We start from the raw sequence: 21,274 nt of genomic DNA, 5'->3' as shown, positions 1-21,274 counted from the left end.
CAGTTGGTCCCACTGTAGTTTTCTTTCTTTGGCTGTGAAGGGCTCAGTCTATTTTTTTTAAGTCATCTGATCTGAAGTTGAGGCTGCATCATTAATACCTAATAAGCAAAGAATATAGTACACCCACTTGCTTTATCTATAAGAGAACTTAGGACCAGGTTGCTGGGTCCCCATCTCCCCCTTACAAAACAAAAAAATGGTTTATCTTGGCATCAGTTACTGACACCAGCATCAGATGGCCTCAGGGTGCCATCAGCCTTCCAAAAGTTTGTGAAATACCCTCTTGGAAGAATAGAGGGGCAAAGCCAGGTGTTCTGTGAATGTGGGTTGGAATCAAGGCTCAGGATCCTGGAGTTCATCATGCTGGAGCTGTGCAGCAGGACTTGGGAGCTCCAGGCCATCCTGCTTAGGAAAAATAAAATCGACGACAGATTTTCATCCACTTATTCATGAGTACATCAAAAGGGTATTAAGCGCTAACTAGTACTGGGAATAAAAGAGCAAACTGAAACATCTTCTTTTACTTTTCCAGACTCAGAAAACATCATTTCCATGTGTTAACAACCTCCAAAGGGGACAGTAGCCATCAGTCAAGTAAACAATAATGTTGAGAACAGAAGTGTGAGTCCACTGATATTGTACTTTTTCTTTTCTTTAAAATCTTCTCAATCGATTAGTTTTCTCTTAGCCCAGAGCAAAGAAAATCTAGGTGTGGGAGTAGAATGGGACCACAATATCTCTCTTCAATTATCTGAAGATCAAGATATAGATCAAGATACTATCTATTACATTAGAAAATGTTAGGTCTATGTTATATGGAATCAGTGAGCAGACCAGGGATGAATTTAAAAGGATTCTGATTCTGATTTATTTCTAATAGCTAAAGCTTATCAACTGTGGACTATGTGGTCTTGGGAGCTACTAATAACAATTAATTATTATAATATTTATAATTGTTATTTAATGTATTTTATATATAGTACTTTAAATAATCGTTAAAAACAGTATGTCTCATTTACTCCTCAGCACACATTGTGTGTTTCAGTCAAGGTGTATAGCATTATCCCTGTTTTGAAGATGAAGAAACTGAGGCTTAGAGATGTTAAGAGTATTACTCAAGGTCACACAGCTAAGATAGGATAAGCTGGAAATCAAATCCACACCTGTTGATTGGTCTTAAAGGAGTGTATGAAGAAGACCTTTTTTCCTTGGCTTCTTTTAGAATGTAAAGAAGCTGTCTTCAGACAGGGAAGAATCAAATGGCAGCTCAGACTTCCAGGGAAGCAAGAGACTTTTACCAGGCCAGAGTCCAGTAGAGAACTATGCTCTGCAAACCAATCCAGATGAAAATGAGCTATTTTGTTTATTGCCATTTCTATTTTAAGGTTGTGTTCTCTGATTTCAATGTGAAAATGTAGGTCTGGGCTGTTGGATGGCAAAAAATACACCCTTTCTTGCTCACCGCAGCTACAATCACACCGCCCCCAGTGTGTATAGATGTATGCTTGTGTGTGCATATGAAATTACTTTCCTGAGTCTGTGAACACACACCGGTTTCATAACTTGCCTGAAACAATAAAGGTTGCAATCCAAAAAAGAACCAGGTTTTGCCATTTCCTGCATAAAAACAAACAACTGAGTTAATTCATTTGATTTACTTGTCCATTTTCCCAGTGGTTTTGGCATGGGGAAGAAAACTTTTCTGTGAGTGCAGCCTGTATGTGTGTGTGAGTGTGTGTTTGAGGACCACCTTATACCACTGTTTAAAACTTTTCCTTTTCTTTGAATATGTTTTTCAAAGTTCTGTCTGATAATTGTGGATTGTATCTGGAGGCCCACTTGCTAAAAGCATGTTGAGTCATAGGCAGGTTGTAAGAGTCCAGAGACCTGCAGTGATGACTAAGAGAGTAATTATTTCATAAAAAAGGAAAAAAATAGATATTAGTTTGAAAGGAAGGCTGGGTGAGCATGAAGAACTTCTTGAACAGGAGAAGAAAAACACTTGGAAGCTAGCTGGCAGGGTGAGTGGGGACCGGAGAAAACTGGTCTTGTGCAGTAGGATTTGCTGCTGCATTTTAATCACATCTCTATGTGACTGTTTTTTTCCTCTTTCTGTTTTTTCATCAAGCAAGAAAGTACACAGAGGGGATTCAGCAGGAATGTAGCTCTTTAAACTTTGTACTGTACTCTGGCCCCTTACACATTTGCAAATTGACATCTAGAAATTTTTCATTGTAAGTTCAAATAGATGAAAACACTGTATAATTTCTGTCACCCTGTAGATACTGACAGTTTAAAATTAAACTCTTGTATCATTCTTTTAAATTTTTCAATGAATTCTAAATACTGTAGCATTTTGATGTCCACTATCACGCAGGAAAATATGAATAGACAAGTTCTCTAACAGTCAGACACTTAACATCATTACCTTTTCTTCTTGAACTCACACTTCCAGTCACTTTCCCCACAGAATTTTATCCTAATGTCATACATATTTTTATATTTGAAAGTCTTCTCTTGATCATCCTATTATACATTCAACAAATATATATGTACCATGAAATTTTAAACTAAAGAAAAAGACCCTGTTACCAGAAGTCTGCAAAGTGTTAAACAAGCAAATAAGTCACAGAGTTAGTAAGTGACAGAGAATTAATTAGAACCTGAGACTATGCTCTAACTTCAAGATCTTATCCACTCCACTCTGCTGTACTCTCACAGAAGAAAGTGACTGGAACAATGGTAAGTTTCAAGATGCCTAATGAGTAGACCTTTCTCTTGAAAAGTGGGAGAAGAGTAATTGTGAAAAGGGAGGTGAGAAAAGAGGACCGGAATGATTCTTCAACCACAGGCACATTCTCAGTAGATCAGTTTTAGAGAACAGTTCATATATAAAGTAGAAGTTAATTTTTTTAAAACACTCTCTGTCTGCCTACCTCTTTGGGAAGTCATTGTGTACCTCTAGGACAGGGTTCCTCAACAGCAGCACCATTAACATTTGGGGTCAGATAATTCTCTTTTGTAAAGGGCTGTCCTGTGCACTGTAAGGTGATTAGGAGCATCCCTGCCCTCTATCTGCTAGATGCCCCTCTCCAGTTGTGACAACCAGAGATGTCTGAAGATATTGCCAAATACATGGGGGGGGGATGTGTGCAAAATCTCCCCCATTTGAACACCATTGATCTTGGGTTCTGCATACCCCAGTTTGAAGACTGATTATCTAGCTTGTTAGGAATATGAACCAGTCCCAAATCAGTCAAATGTGTTATTTGTGGTTTGTTTAGGAAAAGGGCAAAATCTGGTTGTTTGTGTTTAAATTCCCTTCCTGAATGAGTGGGGAGGTTTTGAGCCCATAGGAGTAGGAAATTGTTAAATGCATATCAAAGGTTGTTGGGCCTGACCAGGCATTGGGTCTTGAGGGAACCAAAATTAGGTTAGGATAAGGTATTTAAAGATGCCAGAGGGCTTCCCTGGTGGCGCAGTGGTTGAGAGCCTGCCTGCCAGTGCAGGGGACACGGGTTCGAGCCCTGGTCTGGGAAGATACCACATGCCGCGGAGCAACTGGGCCCATGAGCCACAACTGCTGAGCCTGCGCGTCTGGAGCCTGTGCTCCGCAACAAGAAAGGCCGCGGCGGTGAGAGGTCCATGCACCGTTTTGAAGAGTGGCCCCTGCTCGCCGCAACTAGAGAAAGCCCTCACACAGAAATGAAGACCCAACACAGACAATCAATCAATCAATCAATCAATAGAAATGCTGTAGAATTATCTTTAAAAAAAAGATGCCAGAGAAGGGGAAGAATGGAGATGAGGAATGAAGTCATTAACAACAGAAATCATGATAGCTGCCATTTACTATTTGCCAACCACTGTGCTAAGTATTTTATATGGATTATCTTGTTGAATAATCACAATAACCCAGGACATAGTTATAATCATTTGTTAGTTAGGGTACAGGTTAAGCTGTTGTAACAAAACGACTAAAAGCTTCAGTGACTTAGACAAAACAGAAATGTGCTTATCTCCACAAAAGAGCCAGGTAGGCTGTTTAGTGTTTCTCTAGCTGAGGGTTCAGGCTGGTACTGTGCTGTTGCTATGTTATTTTCAATATCCAACTTCTATCTCAGTCCCAGATGGCAGCTGCTGATTTTGCTCTCAGCTCTGTATTCCAGCCAATGGGAAGAGTAAAAAAGGGAAGGGTGAGGATATGTACTTTTCTTTTAAGGGCACGAACTAAAAGTTATACACATCATTCAATTCACACCCATTTGGCCTGACCCAACTGCAAAAAAAATGTGGATTTTCGCTAGGCAGCTATGTATCCAACAACAGGGGTTGGCACTATAGCCTGAGGCCCAAAGACCTGGTTAAGGACGGTCTTAATATTGGGGAAACCAGGGAGAATGAATCTGGGACATAGCTCTTAAGGAAGAGGCGGAAGTCTGAGATGAGAATATCCAATAAAAATCCCTTATTCCTTCTCAAAGGAGGCACAACCAAGGTCAGAAGCTGGGAAGGAACTGGAGAACAGTGTGGGTGCCCATGACTTGCGTGTGGTGGATACCTGGTGCAAAGTAGATGTGTAGGAAGAAGGCTGGCTAAAAGGTATAAGATTGTAAGTCTGCCTTTAATTCTTTTAGACAGCTTTCTGAAAACTCTTTGCTTATACACATACATGTAGATAATAACAGGCAGTGAGTCAGTTTGTGTGGTGGAAAGCCCTCGCACAGAAACGAAGACCCAACGCAGCAAAAATAAATAAATAAATAAATAGATAGATAGATAGATAGATAGATAGAAATATTAAAAAACCTAGAAAACCAAAAGAACTGATGGCAAAGATGATAGCACATGTGACTATCTATACCTGACTGTGTAGATCCAGATGTGTGTGTGTCTCTGTGTGTGTGTGTGTGTTCAGATGTGTGCACATGAGTCTAACCAGCAGTTTCAGATGTCAGCTGCTAGGCTTTCTACCCAGAAGCCTAAAATACAGCCTCTTATGGGGAAGGATTTAAAAGTAAGAAATCTGTATTCATACATATTTAGTATGTACACCTGGTTTTCCAGAATCAGTATACTGTCTCTGCAGCAACTACTGTTCTACTGTCTCAGACATGTCACCAGCAAACAAGCATGGATGGCCCAGTAACATCAGTGGAGTGATTCTCTGCTTCAGTCCTGGCATTTCACCTTCCATTTCATGCTCTGATAAAGAAGATCGTGATTATGATTTACTATCTGGCCTGCCATTTCTTTGAATGGTCAGGATTTAGTAAGAGTTTTCCTTGGGGATTTCTTCTACCCAAAAAGGCACAAAGGATGCCAAGCATGGGCTAAACATGTCCCCTTTGGATGTGAATCTGGGGGTCTTATATTGTTGTACTCTGAATTGTTTCCTTAGGGATGGGGACAGATTTTCACTGAACCATTCCTTCCACCATTTAGTCTCCTCATCCTTATTCCACACCCTGACTAGATGACAAGTTCAGCTAATTTCCATAAAAGTTTTTCTGAGGGCAAATTTAACTGGCTACAATGAGAGCCAATCCCCCCAAAATGCCCTAATCAGTGCAGAGCTCCAACCACTGATTAGAATTGTACTGTGTAGGAAATCTAAGTGGTAATCTGACATAACAGTATGAAGAAACTGACACACCTCCAGGAACTTCTGACTTCTGTGAGACCAGGAAATACCACTATAATGGTGACTGAGTTTATAATACTGGGGTTTGGAGACCTCAAGGAATTGGGTCCCTTGCTCTTCTTGGTGTTTAGCACTGTCTACCTGGCCACCATTTTTGGGAATCTCCTCCTTGTGATCCTGGTGAGCACTCAGCAGGGACTCCAGGCACCAATGTACTTCTTTCTGGCAAACCTCTCATATCTGGAGGTCTGTTATACATCGAATATCATGCCCAGGTTGCTCATGGGCTTGCTGAGAGAGAATAGAGTGATCTCCATGGTATGTTGTATTATTCAGCTCTACCTCTTTGGGGCCCTGGGTAGCACTGAATGTTATCTTCTGTCAGTGATGTCATATGACCAATACCTGTCTGCCGGCCTTTACACTATCCAACACTAATGCATGGAACCATATGTTTGGGGCTAGTGATTGGCTCATGGGTTAGTGGTTTCACAGTGGCAGCTGCATTCCAGGGTGCTATCCAGCTTGACCTTCTGTGGCGGCAATGAGATTGACCACTTCTTCTGTGACTTGAAGCCTCTGCAGAAGCTCTCCTGCTCAGATCCCCAGCTAGTCAACCTGGTCTGCATGAGTCTAACAGCACTGGTGACTCTGGCCTGCTTTGGACTAATCCTAGCCTCCTAGTGGAAGATTCTTTTCACAGTCTTGCATATACCTTTCATGACTGGTAGGCAGAAGGCATTCTCCACTTGTTCCTCTCATCTAGTGGTTGTGACTCTGTTTTATGGGACCTTGATGTTAGTCTATGCTCTGCCCTTGGCTGGCCAGGTGCCAATTCTCAACAAAACCTTCTCCTTGCTCTATACTGTTGTCACTCCCACGTGCAACCGCCTTATCTACAGCCTCAAAAACAAAGATGTCGAGGAAGCACTGAGGAAGCTGAGGGTTTGTGCCTATAATGATAAGCTTCATTCAATCAACCAAAATGATGACAGTCTGAAGGTCAAGACACTCTCCCTGTCCTCAGGGAACTCCCAGTCTGATTAGCAAAACTTAGGATAGATTATAATCTTTATAACCTGAAATATTGGTTAATCTCCAAATCATCTATTTAGCTGATTTGGGGGAAAGGTTAGTAGATGTGTCTCTGTCTCCTTGAAGTGACTTAGTTCTCCTTGAGCATATTTATACTGTGGGAGGGGAGGAGTATTTCCTAGTTGGTGGGAGGGGAGCCACTCTGGGATAGACAATAAATAATGCAACATATAATCCCTTCTAAAGCTCAGTCCTGGAGGTGAGGATTGACAGGTGTGCTTTAGTTGTGTTCAGTTTCTTCTGTGTGTGTGTGTGTGCATGTGCGTGAGTGTGTTATAAATTAGACTGGGAGATCTTGGGGTTGGAGGAGGAGCAATAACTGTGCTACCCCAATAAGAATAAGAGAGCTCCCTAAATGAAGGGACCATATTTATTTGCTTAGCACTCAGGCAAGTGTTCTGGTAGTGAGGCTGACTGTGTTAAATGACAAATAATACTGCACCTGCATTTGGCCTAGGACTAAGAAAGATAAAAGTGGAATCTAATAAAATATACAGAAGCTCACTAGAAGACTAGTTTTGGAGAAATGTGCATTAAGCACTTACAGCAATTTGTTAGACATGTAGATTGCCTCAAGGCGCTCTTTTCTGAGTTGAATTTTCTCTAGCATTCATAACTACTCACTGTGTTTTCATTTCTTTCTTTATGCTCCCCTGCTCCCCTCCCAGATCCTCCTTCTGCTATGTACCTGAGTTAGCCTTGATGGCCTCACTTGTGTTTTTGTTTTATTTTTGTATCTGCTACCAGCTACCTAACATTATCAATGGATATATTCAAGCTACATTTCAAGAGAGAAGGGAAGCAAAAAGACTCTGCTAAGGGAGACAATCAAAAATATGCATTGAAACTAATATTATCCAGGCATCATGCTAGGTGCTAGGAATAGAATAGTGAACTGTGTAGATACAGCATCTGACCTCAAAGATATTACAGTCTGGTGGCCTTGGTATTCAAATTGCTCAGATTATATATTTTTACACTGTTTTTAGACTATGTAGTTCTTGAAAGCACTGTCTATAAAGAGAATCTCTGCACATAAAATCCCAATATTTTTATTTACCTTAATTTTAAGAATAATTTTACAATTAATATGAAACAACATAATGTAAAAGACCTAACAAAGCTTTTAGTAGAACATATGAACAAACACAGAAGCTCAGAATGTCCCTTGCTTAGCTAAATACACACCCTTTTTTCCTTTAAGACCCAACTCAAGTACTATGTTCTCTCAGAACTCTCCCTGCTGCCTTCCTCATGTAATTTATTCCCCTTAGAAGTACTCTATTCCCCTTTATTTGACAAGTAAGCATGCACTGCTCTTCACATTTTGTGTGCATGTCCTATCTTTCCAGTGAGATTGTAAACCCTCCCGGGACAGAGATAGAAAGTCATTTCTAGCTGTACCCCCAAATGCCCAGCATAGTACACTGCACACAGTCAACATTTGATACTTGTCTTCACATAATCAAATCCAAGCTCCTCAGCATGGGATTCAAAGTCTTCCATGACCCTGCTCCTGCTTCCTTTTGCAACCTCATCTCCCACCAAGCTCCATCTCACAATTTACCATATCATACATGTTCATCCTTACTCATGTCCTTTGCCTGAAAATTCCTGCCTATATTTGTTTTTCACCTGGTTAATGCCCCATCATATTTTAACACTTGGATTCATCATCATCTTTACCAGGAAATCTTACCTGATTGTTTTCTCCCATCCAACACATTGAGTAAAGTGATACTCTCCCGTATCTCCATGGGATTCATTGTGGACCTAGGTTTAAGCAGTAATCACATTATCTGGTGTTTTACCACTGAAGTTTTAGTGCTTGGCATAGGAGAGAGTCAACGACTACTTGTTGAGTGAATAGCTGAATGGTTATATGTCTTCCTCCCTTACTAGATTACTATTATTTCCTTGACTTCAAGTACTACCTATATACTGATGATGCTCCATAATTTAATACTGTGATAAACGTTATAAAGGAAAAGCACAGGCTGCTAGGAAGGCATATAACAAGGGTACTGTGGTGCTCCAAGGACAATGGTGCTTCAAGGACAGAGGACAATCCTGCCTGAAAACGTTTCAGCGATACACACCCTATCAGACTCTTGTTGTCCTCCCCGCCATGTTGCGATGGTTATGAAATTCCTAAGCCCACCTGGGCAATGGGACATGTTTCTCTCTTGTCCCAAATAAGGAAAGGCATCTGCTCTGTCCTACTCCCATCCTACAGAAGGATGTTACATGTGCTTCGACCAATCAGAAAACGAAATTTTCACCTCGGACCATTCTTTTGTTCTCTGGCTATAAAAACTGACTAATAGCACATGTTCGGGGTTGGCTCTGTCAGACTACTAGGAAGTCAGCACGCTGTTCTGGCAGTGACCATTCCATTTAATAAATTCCATCTTCTTCACATTCTGCCTTGTGTCTGGAAATTCTTTTCCAACCCACTTTCAGACCACAACAGGTACATAATTTGGATTGGGCTGGAAATATCAGAGAAGACGTCTCTGATAAGGTAGGGCAGGATTTCAACAGAGGGACTAGATAACAGCAGGGTCCTGCAGTAGTAAAGACCTTAGAATGTTTGGGGAACAGAGAAAGTGCTAATGTGGTTCAATGTACTGATCAAAGGGGAGAACATCACAGAAGTGTCTAGAAAAGTGGGCAGGAACCAGATAATACCATGCCTCACTGCATTTCGCTGTGAGATTAGAACTCTTTGAATGATTTTTAGTAGAGTGACAGGATCCATTTTACGTTTTAAGATCATCTGGCTTCTATGTGGAAAATGACTTTTAATGGGACTGGAGAGCTAATAGACATTGAGAAACCAATTAGTACACTGTTACAATGTTACCAGTGAGAGACAATGGTGGTAAGGACTAGAAGAGTAGTGGCAGAGATGGGGAGAAATGAATTGAACTCAATATAGTCAGAGGTAGGAATTATAGAGTTTGGTAATGGGTTATAGAGGGAGGAATCAAAAATAACTTTTAGGTTACTGGTTTTGAATTGAATATGTGCTTGTGCCACCAGCTGAGATGAAAGAACCCTGGAATAGGACAAGGTTTGGGGGAGAAGAGAAATGATGAGATTAATCTTGTATAAGAGTATACTGATATAGCAGTGGATGTTAAGTTGGTAGTTAAATATACTGGTTTGGAACTCAGAAGAGATATCTGGGCTAGAAATAAGAATTTAGAAGCCATCAGCATGTAGATGGCATTTAAAATCATGGAAATGGGGGAAATCATGTAGAGAAACAGTTTAGAGAGAGAAGAGAAAAGAGCCCAGAATGGGGCCCTGTGAATTCCATCATTTAGAGATCACATAGAGGAAGAATAAGGATGAGGAAGGGATAGAGAGGTAGCAGGAAAACCATAAGTGTGTAGGCTCATTCAGGTAGAGAGAAGAGAGTGTTTTAAGGAAGAAAGCCTGGTAAACTATACTGAAGGCTGCTGAGAGGAGGTGTAATATGAGGACAGAGAAGAGTCCATTGTATCTGATAACATGGAGGACATTGATGACCTCACTAAAATAACTTTTGGTAGAGTTATGAGTGCAGAAGTCATACTGGAGTGAGAGAAAGAAATAAATAAAAGGTGAAGGAAAGAAGACACCACGTGTAGATAATGCTTTGGAGAAACCTGGTTCTGAAAGGAAATTGATTTGGTGAGAGCTGGAACAAGGAGCTTAAAGGGAGATGTTTGTTTTTACAATGTGAAGTAATAGAAAATATTTTAATACTACTAGGAAGAAGAATTTATTAGGAAGGGAGAAGTTGAAGATGCAGGAGACCAGAGGGATATAGTATTTTATGGTCCCTGAAAAGGCTGGAAGGTCCAAGGTCCAGTGCATATGTGAAGGGATTGGCCTCTGATCAAAGGAGTGACACTTATACTGTGACAAATATGTACTGAATACTTACTATGTGCTTGGTTTTGTTTTAAGTATTGAAATACTAGGGTTACAACAATGAATGAAGCATGCTCCCTGCTCTCATGCAGCTCACAGTTTGGTGAGAGACAAGTAAACAGAAAATTATAATTAGGTTGATTAATGCTATGATAAGTGTAGGGTCTTATGTCAGTGCTGGGGAGGGAGAGTCATTGTTATGGGTTGAATTTTGTCCCCCAAAGAAAGATATGTTGGAATCCTAATGCCCAGTATCTCAGAATGTGACCTTATTTGGAGATAGGGTCTTTACAGAGGTAATCAAGTTAAAATGAGGTCATTCAGGTGGGCCCTAATCCAATAGGACTGGTGTCTTATAAAAAGGGGAAAGTTAGACAGAAAGACACACACACAGGGAGAACACCACATGAAGATGAAGGCAGAGATGGGAATGATATTTCCATAAGCCAAGAAGCACCAAAGATTGCCACCAGACAACCAGAAGCTAGGAGAGAGACATGGGACAGATTCTTCCTCACTGCCCTCAGAAGGAATCAATGTTGCCTTGATCTTGAATTTCTGGCTTCCAGAACTGTGAGAAAAAGTTTCGGTTGTTTAGTACACTCAATTTATGGTACTTTGTTATGGCAGCCCCAGTAAACTAATACAGGCATGCAAACCAATCCGAGGCAGGAGGTTGGCTAGGTTAAGGGAAGACTTCCCAGCAGAGGTGTTATCTGAGTTGAATCAAATAAGTAGATTGCATGGGTGGGGCCTGGGGAAGCCATTCCATGTAAAGTGATCATCATCTGCAATGGTTTGGAAGTGAAAGACAGTGTGCCTGTCCAAACTACTGCAGGAAATCCAACATGACGGGATCTAGAGTGTGTGGGCAATGGTGGTGACAACTGAGAACTGAGAAGCTGGAGCCAATTCATGAAGGGCCTTCTATTCCAAGCCAAGGAATTTGGACTTTATCCTGAAGTCAAAACGTGGCCTTTAAATGTTCATTCCCCTCCCCACTCTTCACCTGCCTAACTCCATTTTTACAGGAAGTCTTTTCTTACATCTATTGTGGAACTTCTCACACAGAAATATGAAAAACAACTTGCTTCTTGATCTCCTCACATATGCAGCAAGCTCCTTGAAGGAAGGGACTATGTCTTATTTACTGAGGTACACCCAGTGCCTGGCAAGTGCTTGACATATAGTAATCTCTCAATAAAGGGTTGTCTGTTGTGTCCCTAGGGACAGCATTGGGACTTCTTGGCTCTCTTTGGAATGGTAGTCCAGGACACTCCATATTTTCTTTTACTCTTCTCTCCTCTTCCTTCCTCTTACTGATGAGCCTCCATCAACCCTCCACACTTGGTTCTCATTTCCCTTCTCCACTTGGTTTTCTCTTTGGATCAAGGATCCTGAGAGCTTCTGGTGTGCTTCCCCCACCCCAAATCAGTACTCCCCACATCAGACAGCGTCTCATGCATCCAGGTTCCTACTGTCCCCAAGGGAGCCTGGTTCACACCACGCAGAGCCCTGCAGTCCAACCTTGTCACCTTACTCTGCCCCTAGTTCTGCCAGGACTGGTGCTTAACTTAGCCTAAGCTGGGTCATTAGGTCAGTTTCAAGGAAGTAGCTCTGGCCAGAATGGACCAAAGAACAGGTGCAGCTTTGGCAAGAAGATGCAGTTGAGGCTACAGGATGGGGCAATGGGGTTGCTGGGCAGGGTCAGATAATCCGAGCAGTCTCTAACTGAGCCAAATTTGATCCATGGGATCTCTATTGAAAAAGGCAAAATAGGGTACCAGAAAGGGAAACTAGGAACAATGATAGTCAAGGCAAGATGCTGAGCAGAAACCGAGTGTTCGCATCAGATTGAATTCATTTTAAAAATGTACATCCCCTCACATCTGCCCATTTCTCCATGCATAAACACACCCCAACTTGAGCAAGTGCACACACACACACATGCACACACCACAGACACAAAATGTTGACACACAGACCCATACCCCCAGTGACAGAACCTAGTGTGACCTGCTTTGGTTGGCATATACTGTAACAGCTGATCTGTCTGCAACTGGCTGGGAAGGAAGCTCTTTATACATGCAGGTCCCAAATAATAGAAGCATAACTTGAAATAACAAAGTCTTTTTTTTTTTTTTTTTTTTTTGCGGTACGCGGGCCTCTCACTGTTGTGGCCTCTCCTGTTGCGGAGCACAGGCTCCGAACGCGCAGGCCCAGCAGCCTTGGCTCACGGGCCCAGACGCTCCGCGGCACGTGGGATCTTCCCGGACCGGGGCACGAACCCGTGTCCCCTGAATCGGCAGGTGGACTCTCAACCACTGCACCACCAGGGAAGCCCACAAAGTCTTTTTAATTTGTCTCAAACAGATAGCTTTCTGTCTTATTATACCAAAATGAACCTGATACAACATTTTCTGGATGATCCCAAGCCATCTTTATGGGTACTCGTTATTGGGGGCTGGGCTAAAACATAGGGTGTTGTTAGGAGCTATGTTAAAGTGTGTTGAACTCTTTTTCCCTCCACTAAACAGCCCCAGTGTAAACATTCTGTTTACATAGACACTCATATCACCCATACATGTGCACAGATATATATGGGTATGAATATATACACACACACTATCTTTCATATGTGTCTCCATACAAGATGCACATAAATCATACTGTGTAGATACACACACAGTGCATTTACTTATAAGCAACATATGCACTCCCTGTAGCTAGGTTTGTAAGTGGCTCCGTTTCTTATAGCCAATAGCCTGCTTCTTTCGTCATTTTCCTTCCTTCATTTGCACACTAATTTTTAGGATTAAGGAGTTAGTACAGCATTCACTGCAGAGTTGGTGGTTTTAATTGGTCGCACATGACTCAGTTAAAAAAGGCATTTTAACTACAAAGAACTTCACTGGGAGATGGGCTCACAGGGAGTTATTAGAAGCAAGTGCGTAACAGCTCCTTGGGAGGCCATTATTTTGCACTTCTCTCCCCCAAGAAAGCATGCTTATTATTGGTAACAAGGTGAGAGGAAATTCCCTGATTTCATTAGAAACCTGGAAAAATAACTTTTCCTTACCAATATCTTCCTTTCTTGCTGGAACATATTTCTTCTGGAAGGTGGTATGGCAAAATGGCCAGCCCCAAGTATCCTTCTTGTCTAATAAACTCTCTGGAGCTCCAGGACTTATCCCTGGAGAATCCCCACCCCCCACCGCCACCACACACAGATGCAGCAAAACAGCCACCTCATTAACTCAAAGTTGTAAATAACTGAGACACCACCTACTCTGGTAATATTCACATGTGTGACACCTTAGGGAGGGGAGAGAAAAGGTTTCATGAACATTTCACCAGCATCTGCTTTATTTACATATAAATAATGGGCTTATTACAAATGCTTATCTGTTCATTGAAGCCAGGCTGGCAGAACCTAGCGTGACATGCCTTGGTTGGCAGATACCTTAACACCTGATCTATTTGGCATTGGTTGGCAAGGAAATGTTTGCAAGTGCATGTCTCACATAATAGAAGTGTACTTGCAGTGGCCATGTCCTTTTCATTATAATTGTTTCAAATGGATGTCTCTATTTTAAAATTGATTTACAATTAACATATAATATTATATTAGTTTCAGCTGTACAGCATAGTGATTTGATATTTTTATACATTATGAAATGATCACCTCAATGAGACCAGTTACCATCCATCACCATACAAAGTTGTTATAATATTACTGACTCTTGAGCTTCCCTGGTGGTGCAGTGGTTGAGAGTCTGCCTGCCGAAGCAGGGGATGCAGGTTCGTGCCCCGGTCCGGGAAGATCCCACATGCCGCGGAGCGGTTGGGCCCGTGAGTCATGGCCGCTGAGCCTGCGCGTCCGGAGCCTGTGCTCCGCAACGGGAGAGGCCACAGCAGTGAGAGGCCCGCGTACCGCAAAAAAAAAAAAAAAAAAAAAAATATATATATATATATATATATATATTACTGACTCTTCTCTACGTGTACATTACATCCCCAAGACATGTTTATTTTAAAGCTGAAGTTTGTATCTCTTAATCCCCTTCACCTATTTTGCCCATCCTTGTTTTTTCATGCCAAGTGAACCTGACACAATTTGCCCTTTTCAGGTTGATTCCAGGTCATTTTATGGACACTAATCATTGAGTTGGGCTGGGATGTAAGGTGTGTCCTTAGTGTGTCAGACTGTTTAATCATCCAATAAATGGCCCCAGGCTGTCTATTTTTTAAGAAGCATCCTGTCTTCTTTCTAAAGTTTTTGCTTGCTGATTAAATTGTTTATGCCTCCAGTAGCCCTTTGACATCTTCTGTTCTATCCTAGGCTCAGAAACCATGCTGAGTTATAAGTGTGTATAAAGTAAGACTGAAAGCCTTATGAGTTTTTCTTTAAGTACTTTGCATGACTTTTTTTTCTGCATGACTTTTTTTTTTTTTTTTTTTTTTTTTCTTTTTGCGGTATGCGGGCCTCTCACTCTTGTGGCCTCTCCCGTTGCGGAGCACAGGCTCCGGATGCGCAGGCCCAGCGGCCATGGCTCACGGGCCCAGCCGCTCCGCGGCATATGGGATCCTCCCAGACCGGGGCACGAACCTGTATCCCCTGCATCGGCAGGCGGACTCTCAACCACTGCGCCACCAGGGAGGCCCTCTGCATGACTTTTGATGTATAGATTTTATATTATCTCTTTTGGCTGCTCTAAAGTTTTTAAAGGTTAATTTTTAGACTTTAGCTCTGAGAGTACTAGACAATTATGGTTTCTAGGAAGGGAACCTTCAGATAAGTGATATATCATTGTAGTTAGGGTTAATATAGATAAAGTAAATCTCATTAATTTGGATGTCACTAATTCATAATATGGGACTGTCTTATTTACAAACTAGGTTCGGAGTTTACTATTTCACCAGCTACAAAAAGAAAGGAGAGGGTTGGTGGTAAATTAATACCTTAAACAGAACCACATGGGTAATGCAAGTTTCACTTTCACATGAAACCTGACTATATTTATCTATTTATTAATATGGATCCCATTAAGCCATCTACTTGGTAATACAATTCACTGTGTATATTTGGAAGTAACAATAACAAACAACAAGACCTCAGTTAATCAATCCATTGAGAAGGAAGTTCATTTGAATAAAGTCAGCCTGGTATACAGAGACAGAGAGAATTAATGGAAGCTCTCAGTCCTTAGCTAGTGGTAGTGGCAGATGAAGAAAAGAGAGAGCCAAGACCATTTTAGTGGGGAAGTTAAAGGTCTGCAGTGTCTTTAGCTCAAGAATAACTGGTGAGGGGTCATGTCCCAAGGCAACAGAAATATATCCCACAAGCCTGAGAGAGTCACAGCCTCCCCTTGGAGCATGGCTGGAATGGAATATGTTTCTGACATTACTCTGTGAAGCAAGTTTCTGAACAAGAAGAGTCAATATTAGTGGAGGCATTGCTTTATAGCCTTGAAAGATATTCTGACTTTTCACTAGGTCAGACTGGTCTTCCCACCAAGAGAGCTCAGTATGTGCTAGGTATCAAGCTAAGTGTTTTACATATATTATTTCATTTAAGCCTTGTGAACTTTGCAGGTAGACATTATTTTCATTGTATAAATGAGGAAACTGCAATTCGTTGAAAGGGATTCACTTAACCAAGGTAGAGAATGGTGAAATTAGGTTTCAAACCCAGTTCTAACTCCACGGCCTGCTATCTTAACCACTACCATATACTGTAGTTCCTCAAGAGATAGGATAAGACCAATATTCTAGGGTGCTATAAAAGGTACATGTCAGTAACTAAGCTGAAACTCAGGGACCCTAGTAAGCCCTACTTACCTACCTTCAAGTCCATGGAGCAATGACCTTCAGCTAGTTCTGGCTGGGATGATGATTACAAAATATATGAAAGAGAAAGGACAACATAAGTGTCCTAATTTCTAAAATAATCATCCTTGAGTCTACCTCTATACAATCCAACGGGAAGTTGTTACTCAATGTTGTCAACATCAGCCAATCAGTCTTGCACTAGCTAGCACTGGTGGTGAAATGCATGCTATTTTCATGTCACTGAAAAAAATGAGTGGCTATTGTGTAGAGCAAAGGATCAATATTGATACTGTGTGAAATGAATTTGCAAGTAAGATACTTTATGTGTTAAGAGATACTTATGAGGGATGAATAGAATCAAGAGCAAGAATTGGTTCAGGAAAGATGTCCATGCTGATGTACGAATTGATCATCTAGTCATCGAAATGACCCCAATGGAAATATTGAAAAGGTCAAAGATTTGCTTTGTTAAATGTCTTAATGCCTTGCAATTATAAGAATGATGGCTGGGAATCCAATTTGGATGAAGAAGCTAACTTGTTCTGGAAGAAACACTAAACACAAGGAAGTTTCTGAAAAGATATCAGTGCATTTTGAGTGATGAATGAAAACAGGAAGGACTTGACATTTGTTTTGAACTTTCAAGGGAAGTTGGACAAAGCAAGGTGTTCTCAAGCAGAATAGTAACGGGGGTGGAGGATGGCTTTTCTAGTATATCCAAGGAGTAAAAGTGCTAGAAACCTCAGAGGCAAATTCAGCATGCCAGAGACCCCAAAAGGGTACAGGATCCAACTAAACATGAGGATAACTATTCTGCCAACGATGATGCTATTCTGCTCAGAATGATTATACTGTCCATGTAGAATTCAATTCTCAAAGGCAGGCAGTCAGGCTAATAGGATAGTCATTCTAAAGTACTACTAGAATTATGTGACTGGCTTCTTCACCACAACAGTGCTGTGGTTGACAAGTTTTACAATTTTGGTTGTGCCTAAGAGCATTTGAAAATCCCTGTGAGTTTAGCTCTGTCCTAGGCTCTTGGGACAATTTTAGTTTTGCACAGGGGAAATATTAGAAATTCAGTCTTACTCTGACTTTTTCACCCTATAAATTTATTGGGGTCTTGCTTAATTTCCTATAACTTCCTCTAGAATCCAAATCTCTTATTTGGTTCCCCAATTGATAATACATTTCCCCTAAGAGTAGGGTACTGATTTGCCTCTCTTCAGGCCTTTCTAATTCTTACTTTATTGTTTTTTTTTTTTTTTTCTTTTTGCGGTATGCGGGCCTCTCACTCTTGTGGCCTCTCCCGTTGCGGAGCACAGGCTCCGGATGCGCAGGCCCAGCGGCCATGGCTCACGGGCCCAGCCGCTCCGCGGCATATGGGATCCTCCCAGACCGGGGCACGAACCCGTATCCCCTGCATCGGCAGGCGGACTCTCAACCACTGCGCCACCAGGGAGGCCCTCTAATTCTTACTTTAATACTACACTTCTATCTGCTCTTGGGACTCCTGGATTCCTTCTGCATATTTCTTTTTTCTTTTCTTTTTTTTTTTTTTTTTTGCGGTATGTGGGCCTCTCATTGTTGTGGCCTCTCCCATTGCGAAGCACAGGCTCAGCAGCCATGGCTCACGGGCCCAGCCGCTCTGCGGCACGTGGGATCTTCCCAGACCGGGGCACGAACCCGTGTCCCCTGCATCGGCAGGCGGACTCTCAACCACTGCGCCATCAGGGAAGCCCCCTTCTGCGTATTTCTTGTGTTGACCTCTACTATTGCCACTTCCAGGTCTCCCTGACATTTTGGTCACCTCCTTAAATTTGTTTCATAATACTTAGGCCATTTTTAGAGCTAATGTAATCCCTGATGGCCTATCTGATCTTTAGGTCCTGGCCATCTCTGATTTGACCCATGAGCCTGGACAACATTTAATGGCTCATAACTTTAAGAATAATAGTTAAAGAATTCAACTTATCTATTGAGATGATCATATGGTGTTTTTATTCTTCAATTTGTTAATATGGTGTGTCACATTGATTGATTTGCATATATTGAAGAATCCTTGCATCCCTGGGATAAATCCTACTTGGCCATGGTGTATGATCCTTTTCATGTGTTGTTGGATTCAATTTACTAGTATTTTGTTGAGGATTTTTGCATCTATGTTCATCAGTGATATTGGCCTGTAATTTTCTTTTTTGTGTGTGATATCTTTGTCTGGTTTTTGTATCAGAGTGATGGTGGCCTTGTAGAATGAGTTTGGAAGTGTTCCTCCCTCTGTAATTTTTTGGAAGAGTTTGAGAAGGATAGGAGTTAGCTCTTCTCTAAACGTTTGATAGAATTTGTCTGTGAAGCCATCTGGTCCTGGACTTTTGTTTGTTGGAAGATTTTTAATCACAGTTTCAACTTCATTACTTGTGATTGGTCTGTTCTTATTTTCTATTAAACCCTAATCTTGACCAACTAGAAGAGTAGTGATACCAGACATCATGTCCCCACATTTCGCTTGTGTCTTCATTCATGTTTATGCTGCGAATGATCTTGCACTACAGATGAAGTTGGACATAGAAGTTAAACTTGAAGAATCTATAGAGCTTGAGAAACTGAAGAAACAGATAATGGGTTAAAGTTTAGAAACAGTGGAATGCCCTAAATATTGTTTGCCTCTATTCTCAAACTTTCAATCCCACTCTGAACCCCAGTTCATTTGCCTGGGTTCTTGATACTTGTCTATCTCTTGGCAGTCCTCTACTCTTAAGGTACTGAAATCCACCTCTAGGTCCTTTCTCTGGAGTTCTACTTCCAAATATAATGCTCTGGAACACAATTATAACCTTTTGCAATTAGTGCCATTGCCATGAGAGTCATGCAGCCTTCCCCACATCCTAGCCTAACCCCCTTGTATAGAAAAGCTAATGTGGATGGGTTCCTAGTGTTGAGGCAGGTGCTGTTGGCAAGCTTCCTTTAGGGCAAGACTGAAGCCCATATTGTTTCTTCTTGCCCCTGACTTGCCCATTCCAGATTCCTTCTCCCTCTTTCCTGAGCAGCCACTGAGGTACCAGCAAGCCATCTGGCCAAAACAGTGAGGGTTAAGGTATAAACTGAAGCTGGATCTCTTCTAATCTAGTATGACAGTTTGTACCGATCAGGTTAATGAGGATAATTTCTCTTTGGTTTGTACAGAGACATGAAAATGTAATCTGATCTGCTATTAATTACTCTGTCCAATCATTAACATAATGTTTCACTGAATAGAGAAAGACTATTCACACTGCGGAAGCAGTGTATCAACCAAAGCACCATAATAAAAAAAAAATGTTGCCTTTTGTGTTCAGTAGGGAAGCTATACTACCACTGAGAGCAGGACATGCACTTTGACATATTTCTCACCAGTAAGGATGAGCTGTCCTGAGCCATACACTCTCCTCCAGTTCCCTCGGGGGAATTATACACATTTGTGTGATGACTGGCAGGGAATAGGGAGGTACATTGTGGTCTTGGGAACAGAGTGAAACTAACTGGGCCACAAAAAGATTAAATAACTGTATATTGAGTGAAAGCAACATAATGCTTTATCAAATAAATGAAATAACTTTAGATGGCTCTTTTGTATTCTTTTATTAACAAGTATTTATTGAACAATTATTCCTTGTTAAGCTTTGTGGGTACTAGGGATGTAGTGTTCAAACAAGACAGACACAGATCCTGCCTTTGTGAAGTTTATAATCCAGGTAGAGGATATATATCTGTACCTATATTATATCATGCAGAATATTCAAATGCAGTTGTGAGAAATTTATAATGAAAAAGTGAAAAAGCTAGGGTGCTCTAAGAGCATATGATAAAGAGACTGGATGGAACCCAAAGAGTGAGCCAGGTGAAAAGTGAAGTAAGCAAGGGGAGAAAGAACAGCACGTGTGAAAGTTATGAGGAGGCAAACAGGTTTGAAGAACTTAGAGACATCCAGGAAGGAAAGGAGTTCAGAGAGCAAACAAGCAACAAAAGATGAAACTGGAGATTGAAACAAGTGGTATATCATTTTTTGGCCATGAACAGGCTCTAGATGGGCTACAGGTGTCCTTTGATCTTGACAGGTAATGTTGGTTACTTCCATGGGGCATTTGGACTTTATTAAGGGCAATGGGAAGTAGTTGAAGGTTTCTAAGCTCAGTTGACCTATCACCAGTAAATTTAAAAAAAATTCCCAATGGCCAATGCACTAAACAAAACCCTCAACCTATATCAAAAACCTGGGTTCAAGAAAAAGAGAAAAACATGTATGGATAGAGCAGATGAAGCATTTCTACTCTGTGCACCTGCACAGAAGGCTACGCAGAACCCCTGAGAGACAGAAAAGTAATTACACTTCTGCACTGGATTCATGTCTTAACCACACGGAGTGTGTTCTGCAGGCTCTATTTCCTAATTGAGGGTAATTACAAGAAGTTAAAGCTAGATTAGAGACAATTAGACCCTATACAAGAGGGAACTCTGTGGGTGATCAGGAAGGGAGTAGGAGGAACCAGCTGGGAAAGTGTTTCCCAAACTGCTTGGCATTCTTTGACTCATATTGTAGGAGGAGGTTTCTTGGGGGGAGGGAGTCTATCTGTGCTCCTGGTGGTGCCCAGCTGGAGGGTAGGCAGGTGAAATGAGGTAAAACACACACACACACACACACACACACACACACATCACTGACAGTCACTCAAGATTACCTTTTCCTCAAGCCAAAGCTGCTTCATAGGCCAGAAGCCAATAAATGGAAACAAAGAGGAAAGG

General features: G+C 41.4%; 1 protein-coding gene across 1 annotated transcript; it reads left to right on the top strand.

The window, feature by feature from the left end:
- Positions 1-5,638: 5,638 nt before the first annotated feature.
- On the top strand, positions 5,639-6,691 carry LOC308609298 (olfactory receptor 11A1-like; the record flags this gene model as incomplete). Its single annotated transcript, XM_081222993.1, is given in 4 exon segments — positions 5,639-6,050; positions 6,053-6,155; positions 6,157-6,325; positions 6,329-6,691. Coding segments are annotated over 4 exon segments (1,047 nt in total).
- Positions 6,692-21,274: the final 14,583 nt, after the last annotated feature.

This window comes from Mesoplodon bidens, assembly GCF_964165515.1.
Source record: "Mesoplodon bidens genome assembly, chromosome: X".
Classification (NCBI taxonomy): domain Eukaryota; kingdom Metazoa; phylum Chordata; class Mammalia; order Artiodactyla; family Ziphiidae; genus Mesoplodon; species Mesoplodon bidens.
This window is presented reverse-complemented; position numbering and strand designations above follow the sequence as displayed.